The sequence below is a fragment of the Lutra lutra genome, chromosome 16, assembly GCF_902655055.1.
Source record: "Lutra lutra chromosome 16, mLutLut1.2, whole genome shotgun sequence".
Classification (NCBI taxonomy): domain Eukaryota; kingdom Metazoa; phylum Chordata; class Mammalia; order Carnivora; family Mustelidae; genus Lutra; species Lutra lutra.
In genome coordinates, this window is record NC_062293.1 from 14,726,097 (window position 1) to 14,748,204 (window position 22,108).

At 46.7% G+C, this 22,108-nt stretch overlaps 1 protein-coding gene across 2 annotated transcripts in view; it reads left to right on the plus strand.

Moving 5' to 3' along the window:
* Positions 1 to 22,108, plus strand: part of ERN1 (endoplasmic reticulum to nucleus signaling 1) — a 77,662-nt gene that overhangs the window by 33,743 nt on the left and 21,811 nt on the right. Inside the window, exons 3-9 of one of the 2 annotated variants that reach the window (XM_047706760.1) lie at positions 10,113 to 10,146; positions 11,125 to 11,197; positions 15,006 to 15,078; positions 17,436 to 17,558; positions 19,007 to 19,108; positions 19,950 to 20,211; positions 21,410 to 21,488. In XM_047706760.1, coding sequence (XP_047562716.1) covers positions 10,113 to 10,146; positions 11,125 to 11,197; positions 15,006 to 15,078; positions 17,436 to 17,558; positions 19,007 to 19,108; positions 19,950 to 20,211; positions 21,410 to 21,488 — 746 coding nt within the window. Of the gene's footprint in view, positions 1 to 10,112; positions 10,147 to 11,124; positions 11,198 to 11,550; positions 11,685 to 15,005; positions 15,079 to 17,435; positions 17,559 to 19,006; positions 19,109 to 19,949; positions 20,212 to 21,409; positions 21,489 to 22,108 lie in introns of those variants that run through there. The other variant, XM_047706761.1, reaches the window with a different exon arrangement.

Here is a 22,108-nt window from a genome sequence, read left to right on the forward strand (position 1 = left end):
ACAACTTTCTGCTCCATGGCCTCGCTGCCTACTGTCTGGCCTTACTTTCGTGGCTCCTCAGAAGGAACACCTGCCGCTTGCCAAGCCTGTGTCTTCATTCCCACAACTGGGGGTGATAGTTCTTCACTTATGCTGTCTGGTCATCCCTGTCCTCTGAGTCCTCCTTCTTTATGAAGTCTGTCTTCCCCGAGTACACTAGCCCTCAGTGACTTCCGTCACCCAGGAAATCCTGTGGTACCTACTATAGGTTTCAGCAGTTCATTATTCACTGTTCATGTACGTCGACTTTATAAACTCCTTTCTATATCCCACACAGTTGGCACATGCCCAGCATTTGCTTTTGAGATGCTTGTGGTAAATCTCAACAGATGATTACCAGTAGTTGGGTTGTCACACTCTTTCTCAGAAAGGGAGAGAGGGAAGGACAAGGCTCTTGAATATGTGGTATATGAGGAGCCTTCATTTCTGGCTTTTTTGGTCCAATAAATACCTTTCAGAAGGGCCAACCCAGAATAGTTAAAATCATTGCTAGAGATAGAAGGAGCTGGTTTGGAGAATTTCAGATGTGCTCTGACATCTTAGTTTTACCTAGAGAAGTCATCTAGTACCTAGAGAAGTTTCTAGTCTGAGAGTAAGCCAGTTTTAAATGCCAGGTACAATGTAGGGGTCAGCTAGGTGGTTGTGCTTTGGAAAGAATGTGGTGAGGCAGGGCAGAAAAACCAGGGCTCATCTAGATCTCACCAGAGAAGCAGCGTGTTCCAGAAATATCAATGCTCATCTGAGAAAGAGAAGAGAATGATCTTGTAAGGTTGCTTAAGCTCCAGTCAAATGGGCAACCTGTTCTTGTGGTTTCCGTAATCAAAGGAATCCATTCCTTCCTACGTGGAAGAAAGTCTGCCCAGAACTACCTCTAGGGAGAGGCTGGCAGACCTGAGGTCTGGTTTGAGACACTTATGTAAATTTTGGTTGACTTCATCAGAGACATTTTTCGGTTTTGCTGACTAATCACCCCCTCTGTGTTCCCACACCCTCGCCAGTTCTGCTAGGCGTGTGTTAGGGAAGTATGCTGTGCTGCTAACCGGGTCCTCCTTGCCCTTCGAGCCTGGTTCCCTCCAGTGCCTTCAAACCCTAGGGGATCAGGCTTCACTTTAGAAAGAGAAGGTTTAGGGCCCCTGGCTGGCTAAGTCAGTAGGGATCTCAGGATCATGAGTTCGAGCCCCATGTTGAGTATAGATATTACTCTGTATCTATATATATAGATATATCTATTACTATATAGATACAGTAATATCTATATTTATTTATACAAAGGTTTGTATTATAGGTGAATGCAGGAAAAACAGATGTTTCTTCTGAACATATCAGAAAGGCTTTCCTTAGGGCGCCTGGGTGGCTCAGTGGGTTAAGCCTCTGCCTTCGGCTCAGGTCATGATCTCAGGGTCCTGCGATCGAGCCCCGCATCGGGCTCCCTGCTCAGTGGGAAGCCTGCTTCTCCCTCTCCCACGCCCCCTGCTTGTGCTCCCTCTCTCGCTGTCTCTCTCTCTGTCAAATGAATAAATAAAATCTTTAAAAAAAAAAAAAAAAGAAAGGCTTTCCTTAAATGGCTTCTTTTTTTAAGCTTGTCTTTTTAAAAATTTTTTTCATTTTATAAAAACTTCAACACACACAAAAGTGTAGACTAGTATGAAATCCTCGTGCAGCCAGTGCCCACCACCAGGGGTTGTCAGCACATGGCGGGCCTCACTTCCTTCCTTTTGTAGCAAATATCAGATCATTTTCTTCCCCATACATTTAAATAATTTTTTTAAAAGATTTTATTTATTTATTTGGCAGACAGAGATCACAAGTAGGCAGAGAGGCAGGCAGAGAGAGAGAGGAAGGGAAGCAGGCTCCCTGCTGAGCAGAGAGCCCCGATGCGGGGCTCGGTCCCAGGACCCTGGGATCATGACCTGAGCCGAAGGCAGAGGCTTTAACCCACTGAGCCACCCAGGCGCCCCTTAAATAATTTTTAAATGTGAGTGAACATGGGGCGCCTGGGTGGCTCAGTCAGTTAAGGGCCTTTGGCTCAGGTCATGATCCCAGGCTCCTGGGCTCAGGCCCCACATTGGGCTCCATGTTGGGCTCCTTGCTCAGTGGGGAGCCTGCTTCTCCCTCTCCCTGCTGCTCGCCCTGATTGTGCGCGCGCACTCTCTCTCTCTCTCTCTCTCTGTCAAATAAGTAAAATCTCAATTGTGAGTGAACAAACAATGGTGTGTGGCAGTTCTCTTTAGCTTTTATCGCATGGGTTTCTGTGTGGAAAAGTCCTTTTCATTTGGAAAAGTGAAATTGGAATGACTCTATCCTACATACAGTATTGAGTATCCTAAATTCCTGACTTCCTTTCATTCTGCAAACAGCATCGTCTACTAAGTACGAGGGAACTGAGGCCCCCTTGGCAGTTACCTTGGACGTCACCCTGATTACTCATTAAACTGTACATAAGGTTTATGTACTTTTCCAGGTGTATTTCACAGAATGCAACATAGATGGGCTCTGTCCTTCAACCTGCTGAAAATTCAATCCAGCCTCGCGATATCTGAGAGACCCAGAAGGTCGCCTATGCCTGGGGTGGGGGATGATCTGTGCCTCCTAAGAAGATACCAAGTGCAGTGGGTGGTCATTTTCTGGTTTCCTGGAGCACAGAGACCAATGCAAAAGCATGGGGGCGTTCAGGAAAGAGACGTGATTGAAAAAGAAGCCCGGAGAAGAATTGGGCCCAGGTTTTGCAGAACCCTGAATGCCTAGGCCTCTGGTTCCCAAGCTGTGCTGAGGGGCCCCGGGTGCCACAGTATATTCACAAAAGGCATTGCACCTTGTTCTAAATTTTTTGTTTTTGAAGATTTTATTTATTTATTTGACAGAGACAGCCAAAGAGGGAACACAAGCAGAGGGAGTAGCAGGTAGAGGGAGAAGCAGGCTCCCCACTGAGTAGGATGCCCAATGCGGGGCTCCATTCCAGGACTGTGGGACCATGACCTGAGCCGGAGGCAGACACTTAACTGACTGAGCCACCCAGGCGCCCCTTGTTTTAAATATTTGAGAGAAGCCTAGCAGTACTCAACAAGTGTCAGATACCACACTCAAGGTAGTTTCTAGTTTCAACATTAGGTTGTGCTCCTTTCCTTTCAACAGTGTATCTTTGCAAAACTCAATTTTTGGTGGTTGCCGTGACAAAATTAAAATACCGCATGATAATCAACGTGGAATGGTAACGAGGGGGGCCAGTGTCTAATCCGATTATAAGGTTTGGGATATTGTATGCACCCAGCAGGTGCACCTCCCATTAGTAAGTAATTATGGTTAAGAATGAAATAAATGGTTTTCTTTCCATTTATGTATTTTCCTTTTTTTCACGTGGCTTTTGAGTTGCTAGTCCCTATATACCTAGGTCGTGTAGAACTAACTGTTTAATAAATGGAATTGTAAAGTATGGCCTAGGGCCCTCTGAAGAAATTACTGAGACACAAAGGGCGCCGCAAACCAAGAAAGTTTGGGATCTTCTGACTTGAACCACAGAGATGGAAAGTATTCACTAGGCAGAGGGGGGGGAGCCATCTTAGGGTTTTTTGTGGAGGAAAGACATGAACAAATTTGCCTTTGTCAAGCCCTTGCAGGCGGTAGGTAGAATGCACATCTGAAAGCTAGAGACCCCAGATAGGGGGCTGGTTAGGAGACTGCTGGGGAGACCCAGTGAGAAATGGTGGCTGCTGAGTTTGGCAGACCTTGAGAAATGTTTATGGGCTGAATCTTACACAACTCAGGATCTAATTGAATGGAGTGGGTTAGAATTAAGGGGAGAGTCAAGTATACAGACACTTACACTCTGCTGGTGGGAACCTAAAATAGCACAACCACTTTGAAGAGCTGTCTGACGGCTCCTTGTCAAGTCAGATGTAAACCAGCATGGCTCCACATTCCAGGTATTTTCCCAACAGAAGTGAAAACCCAACAAACACTTGCACACAGATGCTCATAACAGCTTTAGTCATGTTTTTCCAGCCCCAAACTGGAATAACCCAGTGTCCCTCGGCAAATCAGTAAACAAATTGTGGCACATCCATGCTGTAGGACAGTACTTAGCAATATAAAAGAACTGTGATAACATGCAACAGCATAGCTGAATTTCAAAAACAGATGCAGAGAGAAGGAACCCAGACACTCAAGAGAACCTAATGGGGGAACTGCATTCGTACAATTTTAGAACAAACACGACGAATCCATTGGTGATTATGGAGTGGGAGTTGGGGATTTTGAAGGTGGGGATATTGAAGCGTGAGAAAATGCTTTGGGGAGACGGAAACGTCATAGGGTGTGAGGGTGGTTACATGGATGTGTGGGTTTCTCAAGACTTCTCGAATTGTACACCTAGTAGGAGAGAAAGGAGTAAGGAGAGAAAGGAGAGACCAGAGGTTGGGTGTGTTGTGGGCTGGGGAGGAAGAAGTTAGCCAGCCAGAGGAGGACCAGAAGATCCTTGGAGACATGGTACCACCTGGGGGCTAGAAGGAAAGAATGAAATTGGGCAAACTTGAGGAGAAGGGTAGGAAGTTTGGGAGAGCTCACTCTGCCCTCTTTTACTCCCCCTGGGCCACAGAAGGCAGAATCAGGTGCGGAGAGGAAGAGAACTTGAGGCAAGGAGTGAAGGTTTGAAATATTAGCTGTGAGGAAGAGGGAACAGAGGCCAACCAGGAAGTAGATAAGCATATCTCTTATGATTTGGGGCCCAGCTGGAGAATGCTTTCTCCGAGTGATTTAGTGTTTTCTTCAGCAGCACTCAGAGCCTGGATATGGAGGAAAGGGGATGGCTAGGTAGATTTTGGGTTGAGGAGTGGTAGAACCTAGTTACTGGATTATTAAAAGTCATTAATGATGGATGTTCAGACTGGGCAGGAAGAGAGGTAGGAAGGAAACGAACCTGAACTGATTGTTCCAATCAGTCCTCTGTGCCAGGCACTGTTTTAGGTGTTGGGGATATGGCAGACAACAAAAGGTAAATCAGTGGCTAGAGTCAATGTTTCTTAAAAAATAAGTTAAATATGCTGTACTTCAGAGGTGGTTTAAGTGCCATGGAGAAAAATCAAGTAGGGAAGAGGTATAGAGGATCCCTGAGGGATAGGAGGTGGTCAAGGAAGACACCCCTGAGATGGTGATATTTGATCAAAGATGTGGGCAGAGGGGGCAGCAAATGCAAAGTCCCTGAGGCAGGAGCAGGCTAGACAGTATTTGAAGGCTATGAAGAGCTCCGCTGGAATAAGCAAGGAGGAAATGGCAAGAGAGCATTAGAGGGTGGGAGGGTGGGATTGTGTGGGATTTGTAGGCCACTGGGTGACCACTGGCCCTTATGATTGAAATGGAAACCACCTAAAGATTTTGAGTGGTAGAGAAGGATAATCTGACTTCTGTCCTTACAAGCATCACCATTCTCAAGGCACAGACTTTAAGTCTTAACAAGCATTCCGTCCTTATTTAATCCACAGAGAGATGCCTCATGGGTTATTGGTATTATTATATATTTTTTTCTTTATTGATGAGGAAATTCAGGCCCAAAGAGATTAAGTAATTCTGCGGAGGTCACTCAGCTGGTAATTGGCAGAGTTAGGACTTCAGCATAGACTTATCTGATTCCAAAGGCCACGTAGACCAGAAAAAAGGGAGCACTTAAAAGGGAAGGAGTTCTGATGACGGAAGGATACTGGGCATAGGAAACAAAACGATGATTGTTACAGATATAGACCTTAGAGTTTGGCAGCTGACAGGATGTGTTGGGGAGAAATGAGTGTCAACAGTGTCATTTGGAGCCTGCCTGTCTTCTAAGAGAATAGTGGTACTGTTAATGAAATAGGGGGGTCAAGAATAGAAGTAGGTTTGAATTAAAAGATGGAGGGCATGACTTTGGGCAGGTGGTGGCTTAGGTGCTGGTAGGAAATAGTGGAAATGTCCGGTTGATCTAGAAAGAAGAGCTCAGAAGATGATGGGGACCTGAAATCTCCCATTGTGGTTATGGTTGAAGCTTCGGGGAAGCATGTACTCCCTGAGATAACTCAAGGGACAACCTGGAAATGTCCATTCCTGTGGGAGGGAGCCAAAGAGGGGGGGAGAAGTCAGGCTGTGCTGAGAGGTACGAGACTCAAGGGGCAGGGCAAGCCATAGAACGAGAAGTGGCCTTGGAGGGGCTGCTTCCTAGTGGGTGGTCATGTGGTGGCCAGAATGGTCGAGAAGCTGCAGAAACAGTAGAGCCGTTGGTGCTCCTGGATGGAGCCGCAAAGACCCATAGCTCAGAAGGGGAGCAAAGTCAAGAGTGCACATGTGGCCCAGGACAGAGGGAGAGGGCATGAGGCTCCAGAGAGGACGGGATGGAGATTGAAACCAGAAAAACTATTCATGGAAAGATAAAAATCCATGTCTTGTGGAGATAAAAATGTTTCCGTTTTTACCTTTGCGAACTTGGGCAAAGGAAGGGTGTGACCATCTGTTATAAGTCATTTCTGTCCCTGGTTAAAAAGGAGGCTTCAGTGAGCACAACAGTAGCAGTGAGGTCACCCAACCTCATCCGGGTCTCTGGGTGTAAAGATTATGTCATTTCAAGGAACTGGACCCCCTAGGGAAGGGGGTCCCGTCCCGTGGCTGCTCCCTGGGGAGCAGGGAGCAAGTTCATGTCTGCCCCTGTCGGTCCCTCCTCCAGCCTTACCTGTACCTCGATTAACACCTGTTTTCATACTTGCACAGGAACCTCCCCTCCTCCCCACCACCACCCCTTTTTTCCCTTCTGAAAGTAAAACAGCTTTGTGAGACGCCTTTTATCCTTATCGGTCTCCATATAGATAGTGGCTTATTTTGTAGCAGTGTTTGTTTATAGCCTTATAGTTAGGCCAGCTTTCTTTTCACATGGCTGAATTCTTTTTTTTTTTTTTTTTTAAAGCAAGAATCTTGCCTGATACCAGTTCTCATTATTAAATAAAAACAACCACTTTTCCACCTTGGGCTTTCATTGCACATTTTCAGATGATGCTGTTTGCTTTTATTTTGCTGGCTTTCCAAGTTTTTTTTTTTTTTTTTTTTTTTTTTTAATCTCTAACCTGATATGTTAGGGAGAATTTCAAGCATATGGAGAAGGAATAGCAAAATAACTCCCCAGTGTTGCCACGGTCATCTTTAACATTTTTTTTTTAAGATTGTTTATTTATTTATTTGACAGACAGAGATCACAAGTAGGCAGAGAGGCAGGCAGAATGAGAGAGAGAGAGAGGAAGAAGCAGGCTCCTGGTTGAGCAGAAAGCCCGATGTGGGGCTCGATCCCAGGACCCTGGGATCATGACCTGAGCCGAAGGCAGAGGCTTTAACCCACTGAGCCACCCAGGCACCCTTCGTCTTTAACATTTATCAGTAGGCTTCCATTTCTCGTTTTATCTGCACTTGCATATGTTTTTTTTTTTCTGTAGTGTTTAAAGATTTTTATTTATGTATTAGAGAGAGAGAGCACATGCACACAGGTTGGGGGGGTGGTCTCCGCACTGAGCACAGCGCTTGATCTCATGATCCTGAGTTTAAGACCTAAGCTGAAATCAAGAGTTGGACACCTAACCGACTGAGCCACCCCGGCACCCCTTTTTTTCTGTAATATTTTAATATTTACAGATGCAAATGATTCTTTAAGAAAACAAAAATCTAGGGTGTAGGTCAGGGCTGGCCCTCAGAAGCCAAGGAGCACTTTTTTCACCTGTGGGAGTTGACTTAATGGGGGTGCCGTGACCTGGCTTCCAGCTCTGCCCATGTTCACTCCAGGGACTGCATTTTATGTGGATGGGAACGCTAAGATGACCAGAAGCTCCTCCTACTGGAGTTCCTCTCCTCCTAAGCCTACCATTCTAGAAGCACAGTTTTTAACACACCCGGTGAGCTGTCCCACTGCTCCTTCCCTGGCTCCTGCCAGTGGCCTGTGTCTTCCTGGAACCTGTCGGGTACAGGACTCGTTTTGGGACTTCAGGCCTCAGTGTCAGGAGGCCAGTGGATGAGCTCTAGAAAACTGGGGAGATCTGCCCCTGAGGACAGGTCCCCGAGCATGAGCAAGCGTGGTCCCGCAAAGATAACCCCGTGACCAGGACTCGAGATCCTGTCAGTCTTCGGGTCTTGTTTCGGGGGAAGTGCCGAATTTGGCCGCATCCTCTTCAGCTGTGTTTTTCTGTGGTACCTTGAAGCAGCCGAAATGGACAACCCAAAAAGCTACCCTCTGGCCGCTGTGTTTCCTTGGCGCTGCGGCATTGTCGCCTCCCCGGTTTGGATGGGGGGCGCGGGGCTGTGGCTGCACCTCCCCTCTGTTGGGGGCGGGGGGGGGGGTGACCTGTCTCTTGTTTCCTGTGTCTTGCATCAGTCTGTTTGCAAGCATGTGCCCGCAGGTGATTAATGGGGACGGTAAACAGACGCTTCCTAACTGAAAGTTCCTCCTGTTTCCTAAGATGTTTCTGGTGTAATGAATTGTTTGTTTGCAGCCCACAGACCACATGTGCTGTGTGTGCTTCGGTCCCTGCGAACACCGTGTGTGCTTTCATGTGGGAGCTGGGCTTGTAAAGTCAACAGATGATAAGGCTTGAAAGAGTTTTCTTCATCTGAGAATGCCAGGGGGGCTGGGGAATCAGTGGCGCAGCCTGGGGAGCCTGGCACTCTGCATCCAAAACCCTGTGACAATATGTGCCATCCTAACCGCCCCCCACCCCGCCCCTGCTTTGAGGTTGTGGATGGTGTGGCTGTGTAGCCCGGGGTGGGGAAGCGAGATTTTTTAACGGGAAAGCATTTTTTTTTATTTTTTGCCTTTCCATCATTTTTTTTTTCCTATGTGCATTGAAGATTTTCTCCTCAGCTGCATTACTACTCTGTATACATTATCTTTTCTCCTGAACATCACAATATAAAGATTTATACATTTTTTAAGTTATATAAGCCCTTTTAGAAGCCTTTATTTTCTGCCAAGTGGACATTCCTAATTGAACCATATTATTGAATAGTTAATTCATTTGTAATGCTACTGTGAGTATCTTTGTACACAAAGCATTTTCTGTGTTTTATATCACATTTAAACTAGATTTTGTAGAAATGAAATTTATGGATCAAAGGGAATCGAGGGGAACAAGCACTTGGAGGCTCTAAGATTGCCATATTGATCGCCCAGTGGGGTGTATCCATTTGCCACCAACCAGATTCTCATCAACAGGAAAATTTATTCTTAAGCCACAGTTTTGTTTTTCTGAATGGGAGTTCCTAGTACCACTACAGGAATCTGTGACAAGGTGATGGTTTAGGTTTTAAAAGGCCTTGGTGTGTCAGAGAGTGACACTGTGACTCATTGTCCACTGTGGGTTGTGACTGGTTCTTCCTTTACTGTCCATCTCTCAAGTTATGTGCACATTTTTTTAAAGATTTATTTATTTTAGAGAGTGGGGGAAGGGCAGAGGGAGAGAGAGAGAGAGAATCCTCAAGTAGACTCTGTACTGAGTGTGGAACCTGATGTAGAGCTTGATCTCATCACCCTGAGGTCATGTCCTGAGCAGAAATTAAGACTTGGGTGCTCAACCGACTAAGCCACCCAGGTGCCCCCATGTACACATTTCTTGACATCAGTTCCATTCTGCTATGTTCTCTGTCCAGTCTGGGGGACAATCTGTGTCTTTGGGTGTGTGCTTTCTTTTCTTTTCTTTTCTTTTCTTTTCTTTTCTTTTCTTTTCTTTTCTTTCTTTCTTTCTTTCTTTCTTTCTTTCTTTCTTTCTTTTTAAAAATTTATTTATTTGAGAGAGAGAGCAAGTACAAGAGGGGGGTTAGGAGCAGAGGGAGAGAGGCCGACTCCCTGATGAGCAGGGAGCCTGACATGGGGCTCAATTCCAGGATGCTGGGATCATGACCTGAGCCGAAAGCAGATGCTTAACACGGAGCCACCCATGTGCCCCTGGGTGTGTGTTTTCTAAAGTGCCTTCATGTACATATCTGGTAAATTTAAGGTTTTGATACCATTTGTGAATCTTTCCTGGGGACCTCTTGGAATCTGATACTTTAGAGTCTGATGATGCCTTTGTTATTGTTTTGCACAGATCCAGTTCTGCAAGTTCCAACACATGTGGAAGAGTAAGTCTTCTGATTTGCTTCAGTACTTCCCCTTTAATGCATTTTTAAAAAACTATTCCATCAATATTTAGGAAGCTAGCCTCTGGGAGTGCGTATATGCATACACTTGAGGTATAACGAGAATGATGGGGACAGGAAGTCTTACAGGTGCTATGGTCTCTGTTGGGTGGTCCGTTCCTTGGGGGAAGGAGATAGTGATATTAAAAAGGCTTCCTTGAGATGAAACTCAAGTTGAGTTTTGAGCTTAAGCTGCCAAAGTCCTGCCAGAGGGTTTAGATCTCTCCCTCTTCACTGTCATACCATGGAGAGGAAACACGAACGTGACCTGCTACTAGAGTGTGTGCTGTGGCACCTGTCAGAGCTCAAATGTTGGGGGCATCCTAAGCACAGAAAAGATTCAGCAAGGGGTTTCTGAGTGCCTAGTCCTAGTTCAGACTTCACCAGGTTAACCTTACCAAAGACCAGGGAAAGCCACGGACTGGAGACTGTCATCCTTCTCCTTGGCAGGTTCTCTCTGATGTCAAGCTTTCCGAGTCTGCTCTTATTGCCTCCAGTTTAAAAATAAATGTTTGTTGAACACTAAGGTAGATTTGTCCTACCTGTTTACATATTGTTCCATGCTATTAAATATTAATTGTTGACATTCTATACACAATTGACTTAGAAACTGAAAAGCAGACTTAATGGGTTCTTTTTCACTTCATCATCGTCACCCGGAGCGCTTTGACCAAATGATGATTTACTCTTCTATGGTTTTTTACTTTTTTTCTTTCTTGCAGGTTGCTTTTTTTCTGCTCAAGTATAGCCTATCACCATAGGGATATTTTATTTGTGGCTAAAAGTGAAAGAGCGGTGGGTGGAATTGTCTTAGACACACACATGTCCCCCTTCCCCCAATCATGACTTTGCATGGCTTTGGGATGTTGTTCTGTACCCTGGGCTATAATTTATCACTGATACTTACTGCTCAATCTCTAGGCCTGCCTTCCTCCCAGATCCCAATGACGGCAGCCTGTATACGCTTGGGGGCAAGAATAATGAAGGCCTGACGGTGAGTGTATTTAGTTTCTTTGTGTACTTCGAAGTTCTGGACCAGTGGTCCTCAACTGTTGCCCATTGAGATCACCTGAGAGCTGGTGATTTGTGATCACTCCACTGAGAGCTGGAGATTGTGATTTGTGTGGTCTCGGGTGAGATGTGGGCATCAATATCTTTTTATTTTTTAAAGCTTCTTAAATGAACTTTTAATTTTTTATTCTTATAAGATTTTATCTATTTATTTGAGAGAGAGCAGGAGCAGGATGGAAGAGCAGATGGAGAGGGAGAAGCAGGCTCCCCACTGAGCAGGGAGCCCAATGGGGGGTTTGATGTGGTGCTCGATCCCAGGACTCTAGGATCATGACCCAAGCCAAAGGCAGACACTTAACCAGTGAGCCACCCAGGTGCCCCCCCTAAATGAGCTTTTACATGGCAGCCAGAATTCAGAAACACTGACCTGGACCAGCAGGTTCCCATGGGCCAGCCAGCATGCTGGAGAGGTATGAGACTCCCTCTAGCAACAGGATTTGCTCTAACTAGCGATTCTCAAGTTGGAGGTTTAAAGCATTGTTTACCCCCTCCCACCCCAGCGAATGTCCCCTTCCGGCACAGGGAGCTGGTGAGATTCCATTCCCATCCCATCTTCATTTGAGAATCTAGACCAGTGGTTCTTAACCTTAGCTACACATTGTAATAACCTGGAGCACTCTTTAAAAAAAAAAAAAAAAATCTGTACCCCAATCCCAAAAGTTTCTGTTTAATTGATCTAGGTCATCAGCAAGTTTTAAAAGCTCCCCGGATAAGAGAATTTAGAAACAGGCCCACACATATGGTCACCTGATTTATGAAAAGGGTCATGCTGCAGGGCAGTAGGGGAAAGGTAGTCTTTGAATAAATGGCATGAGTCAGCTGGGATGTCCGTGAAAAAGTATCTTAACTCCTGCCTCACGCCGGACACACGAGACTCAGTTTCAGAGAGATGGCGTAACTAAGTGTGAAATGTGGAATAAAACTTTAAGAAAAAAACATAGCAGAACATCTTCACAACCTTAAAGTAGGAAAAGATTTCTTTCTTTCTTTTTTTTTCTCAGTTGGCCCCGTGCCAAATGTGGAGTTCAGTGCAGGGTTTGAACTCAAAACTATGAGATCAAGATCTGAGCCAAAACTAAGAGTTGGACACTTAACCAACTGAGCCACCCAGGTGCACCAGAAAAGATTTCTTAAATAGAATGAGATAAACAAAACAGAATCACCCCACACTAACCATAAAGGCCCCCCAAAATTATATATATATATATAAAATGTATATATATATATATATAATTATATTAAAATTAAGAGTTTTTCTTCCTTAAGAGAGACTGTTAAGAGAGGCAGGCCACGCTGTACCCGGCAATACACATATGACTCCAACAAAGGATTCATATTCAGAATATGTAAAGAACTATGGATTATTAAAAAGAGAACCTAATAGAGAAATAGCAGAAGAGGTTATCCAAATGGTCATTTAGACATATGAAAAGATACTCAGCTTCATTAATCATTAGGGAAATGCAAATAAAAATCACAATGAGAACTCCTGCCTTACACTACTAAACTGAGTACACTACTAAACTCACACTACTAAAATGAGAGAAACAGACCAAACGGGTGTTGGGGGAAGGATAGTGAAACAACCAGTGCTCCTGGGCACTGCTGGAGAAGGGCCACTTGGTATATCCAGTTTGGAAACTGTTTGGCAGAATCTGTAAAGCCTTATGACCCAGTCCTCCCTCCCAGGTTATTATGTACCCAACAGAAACACCTGTGAGCATTCGCCAAACAGGTACCCAGAGTTACCGCAGCGTTTCTGAAAATAACCAAGAGGTGAAAACTGCCCAGACAGCATCGCTAGTAGACAGGATAAAGAAATCACGGAACAGCGATACAATGAAATAGTTCCGCATCAGCGAAAACCAACAGTCTGCGAGTCTACACAGCAGCGTGGAGGGACCTCACCGATCTGAGGTTGGACAAAAGATGACAAACAAGAAAGGTTGCACACTGAGTGATTCATTTATATAAAGCTCAAAGACAGGAAAAACTAGTCTATGCTGTTTTGAAGTTAGGATAATGATTACCCTGGAAGATTAGAATTGGAAGAGAAGCAAGAAGAGGAATTTCGGAGCTCTGGAAATGTTCTGCTGCTTCATGTACATTCTGGCTACGTGGGTTGGTTCACTTTGTGCCATTGCACTGAGCTGAGGTGTACAATTCCGGGTGCCATTTGTGTCCTGCTTCAATAGAAAGTTTTTTTCTAAGAAAGTCTCCAAGTGATTCTAATGTGCAGGTTGAAAACCAGTGGTCTAGACTGTAAGTGGCTGTGAGCTCTAATCGGGGTATTTTAACCTCATCTTCTGAATAGCCAGGACTGGAGCGAATGAGAGGAAGGCAAGACTTGCATCCAGGTGTGTGTGTTCTATCATCAGCATTTCCCTTCACATCCCCAGAGCCTGTTTCTGAGTGCTCTGTTCGCTGGACACCGTGTACAGTGATTTGTGGAAGTTGTCTCATGTTTCAGCAGCCCTCTGGGATACAGATGTTATCCTACATAAGAGGAGTGGAAACTTTGCCCACAGAGGTGAAGAAGTGTGTCCAAGGCCAAAGCATCAAGTGTTGTAACTTGGGACTTGAGCTCGAACTTCCAAAAGATGCTCTGACCACCAGCCCTCACGTCTTCCTGTGTTGTGGGTTAACAGTTCCGCAAGCTGTGTGTTTCCCAGCTTGGGCCTTAAATAGGGGGGCCTGTAGAAATGCTCAGCATACTATAGGCTCCAGACTGGAAGCCTTGCAATGACTTTGTGATTCTTCAAAACATCTGGCAAAACCCAGTCAGCCATGACGGCCTTTCTGTGGCATTTCTCCTTTTCTAAGGCTCAATTTAAATGTGGGGATAAAGGGGGAAATCCAAATGATTGATTATTTCAAGTTCTGTTTATTAAAACTAGAGAGAAATCTTTTCTTTTTTGGAGAAAAAGATGACGGTGTAGTAGAAATAGAATAGTTTCAAGAACACAGAATGTTCCAAAAATAAAGTATACCGAAACGAACACTAACCAAAGGAACTCCTCAGATGTCAGCTGTAGGCTCAGTTGTATGATGAAATGCTGTTGAAACACATGGATTCTTTTGAGTTTGAGTTTCTTTTCCTGGCACCTACCATAATTTCTTTCTAATACCAAGACTTAATTTTCTTGTTTTTTTCAATAAGAGCATTATTTAATGAAGAAACCATCAAAATGACTTTTTCCACCTCAAACTCCTGGGTCATCCACATAATGATGATGTCTCCTTTCCCTTAAAGCTTCAGCTGGGTGCTGAAGTTGCTTCTCTTCAGAATTAATCTCATGGCTCATCCACACTCTGAAAACCCTTCCATTCCACTCAGCCTAGCTGGTCCTGGGTCAATTTTCAAAGACAAGAGAATTCTTTCTGCCTCCCCCCCCACCCAATTTCAAAGATTGTGTAACCTCTATATTTGTATAAGTCTTTTCAAAAAAGGTTTGTGTCTTCCCCAGAAGTGCTCTGTATAAGATACTATAAGGGGCTCCTGGAGGGGACCTGGGAGTTCGAAGCTTGTTCAAAGTGGATATGGAAGCCTGGGGCAGCCCTTCTCCTTGGTTTCCAGTAAGGAAAACTCCCATCAACCATCCACACTGCCTCTCTCTTATTAGCAGAATTGGGTAACAGAAACAGATTGTGCAGTAAAATTATAATAATTGCACAAGACTTGGTTAACTTATTTTTTCCTTTTCCTTTTTTTTTTTTTTTTTTTTTTTAAGAAACTTCCTTTTACCATCCCAGAGTTGGTACAGGCATCCCCGTGCCGAAGTTCAGAAGGAATTCTCTACATGGGTAAGAGTTCCTGTTTTCAACACTGAAACTTTGATCTCTTTGGAAATGAGTCCTGGGAAATGAATCTGGGAAAGTAGGGCGTCAGAGAGAGAGGTGTGCAGTGACTCCCCACGAGCCCTTCTGGGAAAGGTCTTTCTTACCTCGGTTGTGCTTATTCACACCAGGATCAGCTGACCAATTAAGAAAGGGTTCCCTCCACTTGGGAGCAGACTTGACACCATTAATATGGTTACTCATTTAACAAGCTTTTTAGCTGCCATGTTGACTTACCCCAGTGATTTAAAGATTGCAACATACCCAGAAGCAATTGGATGAAATTTAAAGTGAACACAATAGTCTGAGCCAAGAAAGGGAAGCCAGCTTCTGCCTATTAATTATAGGACTTTCTTAGTATTTCCTGCTATCAGAATATTGGATAAAACAGCACTTAACAGCTTGGCCAGATAAGCGACCTTCTTACCTATGGGGTCACCTCTTTGAAAGCATCAGATCACCTGCTTTTCTCTTACCATGTTGCTGCCAAAATGTCAATAAAAATGCATTTGTAATACAAAGGAGAGCTGTGTTTATCTTGAAATCATGGTAGTAATAATATCCTATATTTACATAGCAGCTTTCCTTCTGAGGAACTGAAGGCACTTGCTCCCTATTCGTGCCTCAGGAGCTTTATGTGCATTTCTGGGCCATGCGTACAGGCTGGATTTTAAGTTTTTGCTTGGGACTCGGGAGCTGTTGCTTTCTTCCACACCTTCAGGATGAGGCAGCCCCAAGCCTCGAGATTCAGAGGAAGTGATCAACACAAGCTTTCTCTTCTCTCTCCTGGGCCATGCTCCAGGCCCTCCTGACCATCTTTTTTAAGATTTTATTTATTATTTGAGAGAGAATGTGAGCCCAACCCAGGGGAGGAACAGAGGGAGAAGCAGGCTCCCTGTTGAACAGGGAGCCCGATGCGGGGCTCAATCCCAGGACCCTAGGATCATGACCCGAGCCGAAGGCAGGTGCTTAACTAACTGAGCCACCCAGGCGCCCCATCCTGACCATCTTCTGACCATCTGCATAACTGTTGTCTGTCTGGGTTTCTAGCTTTTGGCAGTGGTTCATTACTTAAGATGCATTTAGGCTAGTGTGTTTCTATCATCCTTGTGTGGTGTCCTCTTAAGTGAGTTCATTAAGCATATTTAAAACTGTGGCAATTGCCCGATCCATCCTTTAAGTGGTCGCTGAGTTACCCAGATGGTAATGGTCCTCAAAGTAACCAGAAGGGTGTCATGCCAGATGGGAAGGGATCGTGAGCATGGCTATTTGGTGATGTTCTCACTCTATCTGCAGACCTTTTTCATACTAAGATTTTGTCGTTGAGAATAGAACGTTATCCGTGGACAAGTTTCACATATGTAGACTAGGCATGTATGTTCCATCTGTTAGAACTAAGTGTAGCTCCAGCAAATTCTGATGCCCTGTTCTGTGATCTGTGGTCACAGACATGGGATCTTCTCAACATCTCTGTACTCTGCTTCCAAGAGTCCCTTGAAGTAGGACCTTTGTCCAATAAGTTAGAAAGATCCCAGTAACCAGAGGCCATGCCTTACAGAACAGAAATGCATACCTTCTGGTGACTGTGTTGACTTTCAGATGGGAAGCCCGTGCTACCGACCCATCATTATTAGCGGGATCCTCTGGAGTGTGTATCGCAGAGGCATATGCTTTGAGTTTTCCCAGTGGTGTTGTCTGGCTGTGCTGTCCACCTGTTCATACCTTTTAACCAGCCAACCAAGGTGTGGGGGTGTAGTGTGTATGCTGGGGTCCACGGCTGAGATGAGCTTGGTCTCATTAACACCAAGTTGCTACCAACTCTACTACCCAGTCCCAGGTATCAGCTAAGTAGAGTTATAAACAGTAACTGTGGATCCTCTTTACATGTGGGCTCCTTAGGGAGGGGTGTGGAGGTCTGTGAATGACGGTTACCAGAGAAGTCAACCCTGGGCGAATTTCTCTATTTATATAGAGCTTGGTCTGCAGGAAGAGGTTTATCCTTCGGAGGCCAGGCTTTTCAGATTTAAGGCCACTCATCAAAGCAATGAAGTCTGTGAGTTTTATTAGGTTGTTAGGTTTGAAGGCATTTTCAAACCATCATTAGGTTATTAAGTTATTAGAAGACCCAGTGGGCCAAGAAGTTTTATTCTCTCTGCTGTAGCATTCACCTTGTCACCCTCAGAGCATGAGAGAAATGTCTTCAACATCACGAGAACTCCCGACCTCTCAGCACGGGAAACATCTTGGCCTGCTAGTTTGGCAGGGATACATTTTTTTCCATATGGGGTGAGTATAAACCACAGTGTTTCCTTGTGACTTTTCAGGTAAAAAGCAGGACATTTGGTATGTCATTGACCTTCTGACCGGGGAGAAGCAGCAGACTCTGTCGTCAGCCTTTGCAGACAGTCTCTGCCCATCAACCTCTTTGCTGTATCTTGGGCGAACGGGTAAGAAGGGACCTTCTCTTGTGTACAACCTGTCCTGTGCCCCCCCCCCCCCAAAAAAGACATTAAGTAGCCTCCCCCTGGTTCTCTGCTGCTCTGGGCTTCATCCTCTAGAAGGTGGCCGGAGCGGTCTTCTCCAAACACAGACTTTACCATGTTGGTTCCCCCTTTAAAAGTCTTCCCTGCCCCCCTACCAGGGCTCCTGTGGCCGGAGGGATTAGCCAGAAGCACCACGGCCTGCAGAACCTCTGTGATGGGGCCACGGCCTCTATTGCCTCCTCCCCAACTGTATTTCCCAGACTTAAATGTTTTCCATTCAGTTTCCAGAATAAGCATTGCTGGTTTTATTTTTTTATTTTTTTTAAAACATTTTATTAATTTATTTGACAGAGAGAGAGAGAGAGAGATCACAAGTAGGCAGAGAAGCAGGCAGAGAGAGGGGAGGAAGCAGGCTCCCCACTGAGCAGAGAGCCCGACTCGGGGCACGATCCCAGGACCCTGAGATCACGACCTGAGCTGAAGGCAGAGGCCTAACCCACTGAGCCACCCAGGTACCCCAGCATTGCTGTTTTTAAAGACATTCAGCAGTGGGTTCATCCCTCTCCACCAGCTACGCACCTGTTTGCCTTGATTTGATCTTGACCCTGAGGCCGTTTTTTATAGTGAGGCTCTTCCAGCTGGAGTGTTGGTCCTGGCCCCTCTATATTTTCTTTGTATTCAGCTTAAAAACTGAATGGTTTCTTCTTCAGCCTCTCCATCTCACAGTACATCACATGCAGTTAGGAGAGCCTGCTTGGCACTTTCTGAGTTCTGCCTGGAAATCCCTGCAGCCAAACCTGCAAGATTGCCAGGTGCTTTCTTGGGCTTTTCTAAGTTACTGCAAGCAGTGGTCTGTGCTAATGTCACTGCGCGATAGCCTGGGCCACCCCTTGGCAGCTTCCAGGAGCAGTTTCCTTCCTGCTCCTTCAGTCTTCACGTCAGCCTGCCAGCCTCCCCCTGCCACTTTGTCCCAGCCAATGCCAAACGTTTCCTTGTGTTGCCATAGCCCTATCCCATGTCTGGGTACCAGTTTCTAACATCAGCTATCTATTGCTATGTACTAAACCACCCTATCACTTAGGTGGTTTTAAATGATACTGTGATTAAAAAAAAATAAAATCGTGATGCACAATAGCAAAAAAAAAAAATAAACACAGTGATATTGATTCTGTGAGTCATGAGTCCAAGGGCACAGCGTGAGTGGCTCGTCCCTGTTCCACACGCTGTCGGCCAGGTTCACCCGTGTGTCTGGGACTTCAGTTCCCACCCACGTGGCCTTTCTCTTTCCCTACGGATGGCCTGGACACTTTACAGACATGTAGAGAGGGTCTGTCCGTTGTCATGTAGGTCAGGTTGGCCCCTCAGCAGGCATTGGGGCCCCTGCAGGTAACAGGCTGGTGTGTGTTCTCCAGAATACACCATCACCATGTACGACACCAAAACCCGCGAGCTCCGGTGGAACGCCACCTACTTTGACTATGCAGCCTCGCTGCCTGAGGACGACGGGGACTACAGTAAGTGCTCCCGGGAGGCTCCACAAGGCTGGCGGGGTACGTGTGACCACTGAGGACGCTGTCACTCCCAAATGCCAGGTGTTGTTTTAAGGCGCTCTTGGCCACCAGCTTCTGGAGTTGCCAAGGCTTTGACAGTCGGTATTGAAGGGCCCTGGGAGAGAAGCGTGGAAGGTAACCTTAATAGAGTGGGTGGGGAGTTAGCCTGAGAGGAGGATCAAGCGCCATATTGAGTCTCTCTGTGTCCCAGAAGGAACATACCACAAGCCCCTGGGAAGTGGAACTAAGTATGCTGTGATGTGAACAGTCCATCCCCTAAATGTGACTCATCTCCCTAGTTTATTTCTCTCGTAAACATTCCCCCAACTCAAACGAAAACTGAAAGCCAATTTTGCCATCTGAACACTGATACCTGAACGTCTGACAGAAATCTCCTCTCTGGGCAGATGGGGGCAGTGTCAGTGGTCAGCTTTGACCTTCCACTCCATCAGTTGGTTTGAAATGATTGCTATAAAATATCCGAATCCTGGGCCTCTCCCCTGGCCCTTTCCTCCTCACTGTCGACGCCGGCTAATTGTGTAGAGCGCGGGAGAGTCTCACCAGGTAAACCGCCATCCACAGAGTGGTCCTAGCTTATGTTTGTGAAGCAGGCAGCTCTCACTGTCCTTATGTAGAGCCTGCGCCGGGTTCACTGGAAACAAGTGACATCGTTGGGAGGCTATCTGAGAATGCTCCAGAAATCTTGTTTCCTGTAGCTGAGTGATTGCTTCTTGCCAGGAGAGAGAGGATGTGGTTGGTCGCTGATGGGGTGAGACTGCATGCTTTGTTTATTTGATCTGTGCAGAGATGTCCCACTTTGTGTCTAACGGCGACGGGCTGGTGGTGACCGTGGACAGTGAGTCCGGCGATGTCCTGTGGATCCAAAACTACGCTTCCCCCGTGGTGGCCTTTTACGTCTGGCAGCGGGAGGGTCTGAAGAAGGTGCTGCACATCAACGTCGCCGTGGAGACCCTGCGCTACCTGACCTTCATGTCTGGGGAGGTGGGCCGCATCACCAAGTGGAAGTACCCGTTCCCCAAGGAGACGGAGGCCAAGAGCAAGCTGACGTGAGTCAGGGGACCCAGGGCAGAATAGGGCAGCGGTGACCCAGACCGTCCGCAGGACGCCATGGCATAGTATGGATAAAGAGCCAGGACTGGCTCCGTCGGAAAGTTCGAGATGCGTCTATGCACTAGGGCATGCCTTGATGTTTCAGAGTTCTCGAATATTACAAAAATCAAAATTCTGGACAGGGATAAGAGACCGCTGATACAGAACCCCAGCACAGTTTGCATCTGTCTCAGCTGGTGGGAGGACAAGAGATATCTTTACCTTTCAGCCTTCTGGATTTTCTAAATTCTCACTGTAAGTCATATTCATTTCCAAAATGAGGGAAAGAGTATTACCGCGTGTAAGCCTGAGCCTCAGCAGGCTTCTGTTTGCCATCCTCACCTGTTAGCAGCCGGCACCATGGTCCCGTGGCCTTGCCGAATCCCCATTTCCCGCTCCGCAGGGTGCAGGGAGAGCAGGTGGGACCGAGAGCGCTCTCCGAGTTGCACAGCACCTCTCACACGGCAGGTGTCTGTCGAGCAAGGTTTCAAGTGTTTAGTGGACGACCACCCCATGCTGGCTATTGCTGGTAACCGCAAGGGTCTGGAGGTGCAGCCCTGCCTCTTCACGCCAACCCCACAGACAAAGCCGGACCCTCCTCCCGCCGCCCCTCGCTGCCCACCAGCCGGGGGAGCAGCACCCTCACCTGGTTTGGAACTTCTTGTGTATCCCTTTGCTGCAGTCATCCAGCTGAGAGCAGAGAGTGTGTCGCAGGGTTTCTGTAGAACCTCTAGACTCCCAACGAGTCACGAGACAGAATGGCAGCTCGGTTGTCAGAGCGGGCTGTGGTCCGGGCCACCTTAGTGTCTTGGCGGTGGTTGCGAACATTTGGTCCTTCCCGGGTGAGCACTGTCCGTGGTTCTTTCTGCAGGCGGCATGGGGACGGTCCAGCACAGCCTGCCCTTGGCGGGTGAGCGAAGCCAGGCTGACGGCTGACTCGTGCACACCTCTGGAGGCAGTGACAGCCGGGGCCTGCAGTCCAGGTTCCCAGGACGGTAGCCCTGCCTTCACGTCCCCGCTGCCAGAGTGCCAGGGGTTAATCTGGTTATTCTTAGCGTGGCATTTGGGCCTGGCACACTTCTCTCCAGAAAGGCCCCTTCTGTGGGACATAGAAATTAAGTGACTGTGGAATGCATGTTTCTGCTTGTCTTCTAGGCCCACCCTGTATGTCGGGAAGTACTCTACCAGCCTGTATGCCTCCCCCTCCATGGTTCACGAGGGAGTCGCTGTTGTGGTAAGTCTCCTCCTCTTGGGGGCTCTCAGCGGCAGCCTCCTCCTGAGCACTCCTCTTCCATTTTGGCAAAGAATGACTCTGAATTATATTTGAACATCCTGTGGGGAAAGAATGCAAGACGCAGGTCTGAGATCCCGAGAAACAGTCCCTGCCCGTGTACCACTTTTTACTTCCTGAGGGAAGATATATAACAAGAGCAGCTTCCCAAGCCCCGGGAGCCCTAGTCATTCTGCTTTGCTTTCATGTTCAAGTCTAAACTGTCCAGGCTGGTGCTCACACCCTCCTCTGTCTCTGTCCAGGCCCTCAGGACCCTTCTTCCACACTGCTCGGGTCTCTGTGGGAGTTGTACAGGCCATCTCTCCCTCATTCCAGAAGGTTCCTGTTTGGCTTTCTCTACCTTTGTTCAGGCTGTCCCTCACGCGTCAAATGCCCTCCCTTCCTTTTTCCTGCTCAAATCCTTCCCATCCTTTGGTGACCTCTCGAGGCCTCCTCAGACCTCACCAGCCTCTTCCAAGTGCGGGGCCAGCACCAGGCTCCTGGCCAGAACTTCTTCTACCCGGGTCGAGGCAGAGGCTGTGGGCTCCTTCACTTATCTCTGCTTCTCATGGTAGCCTCTGGGA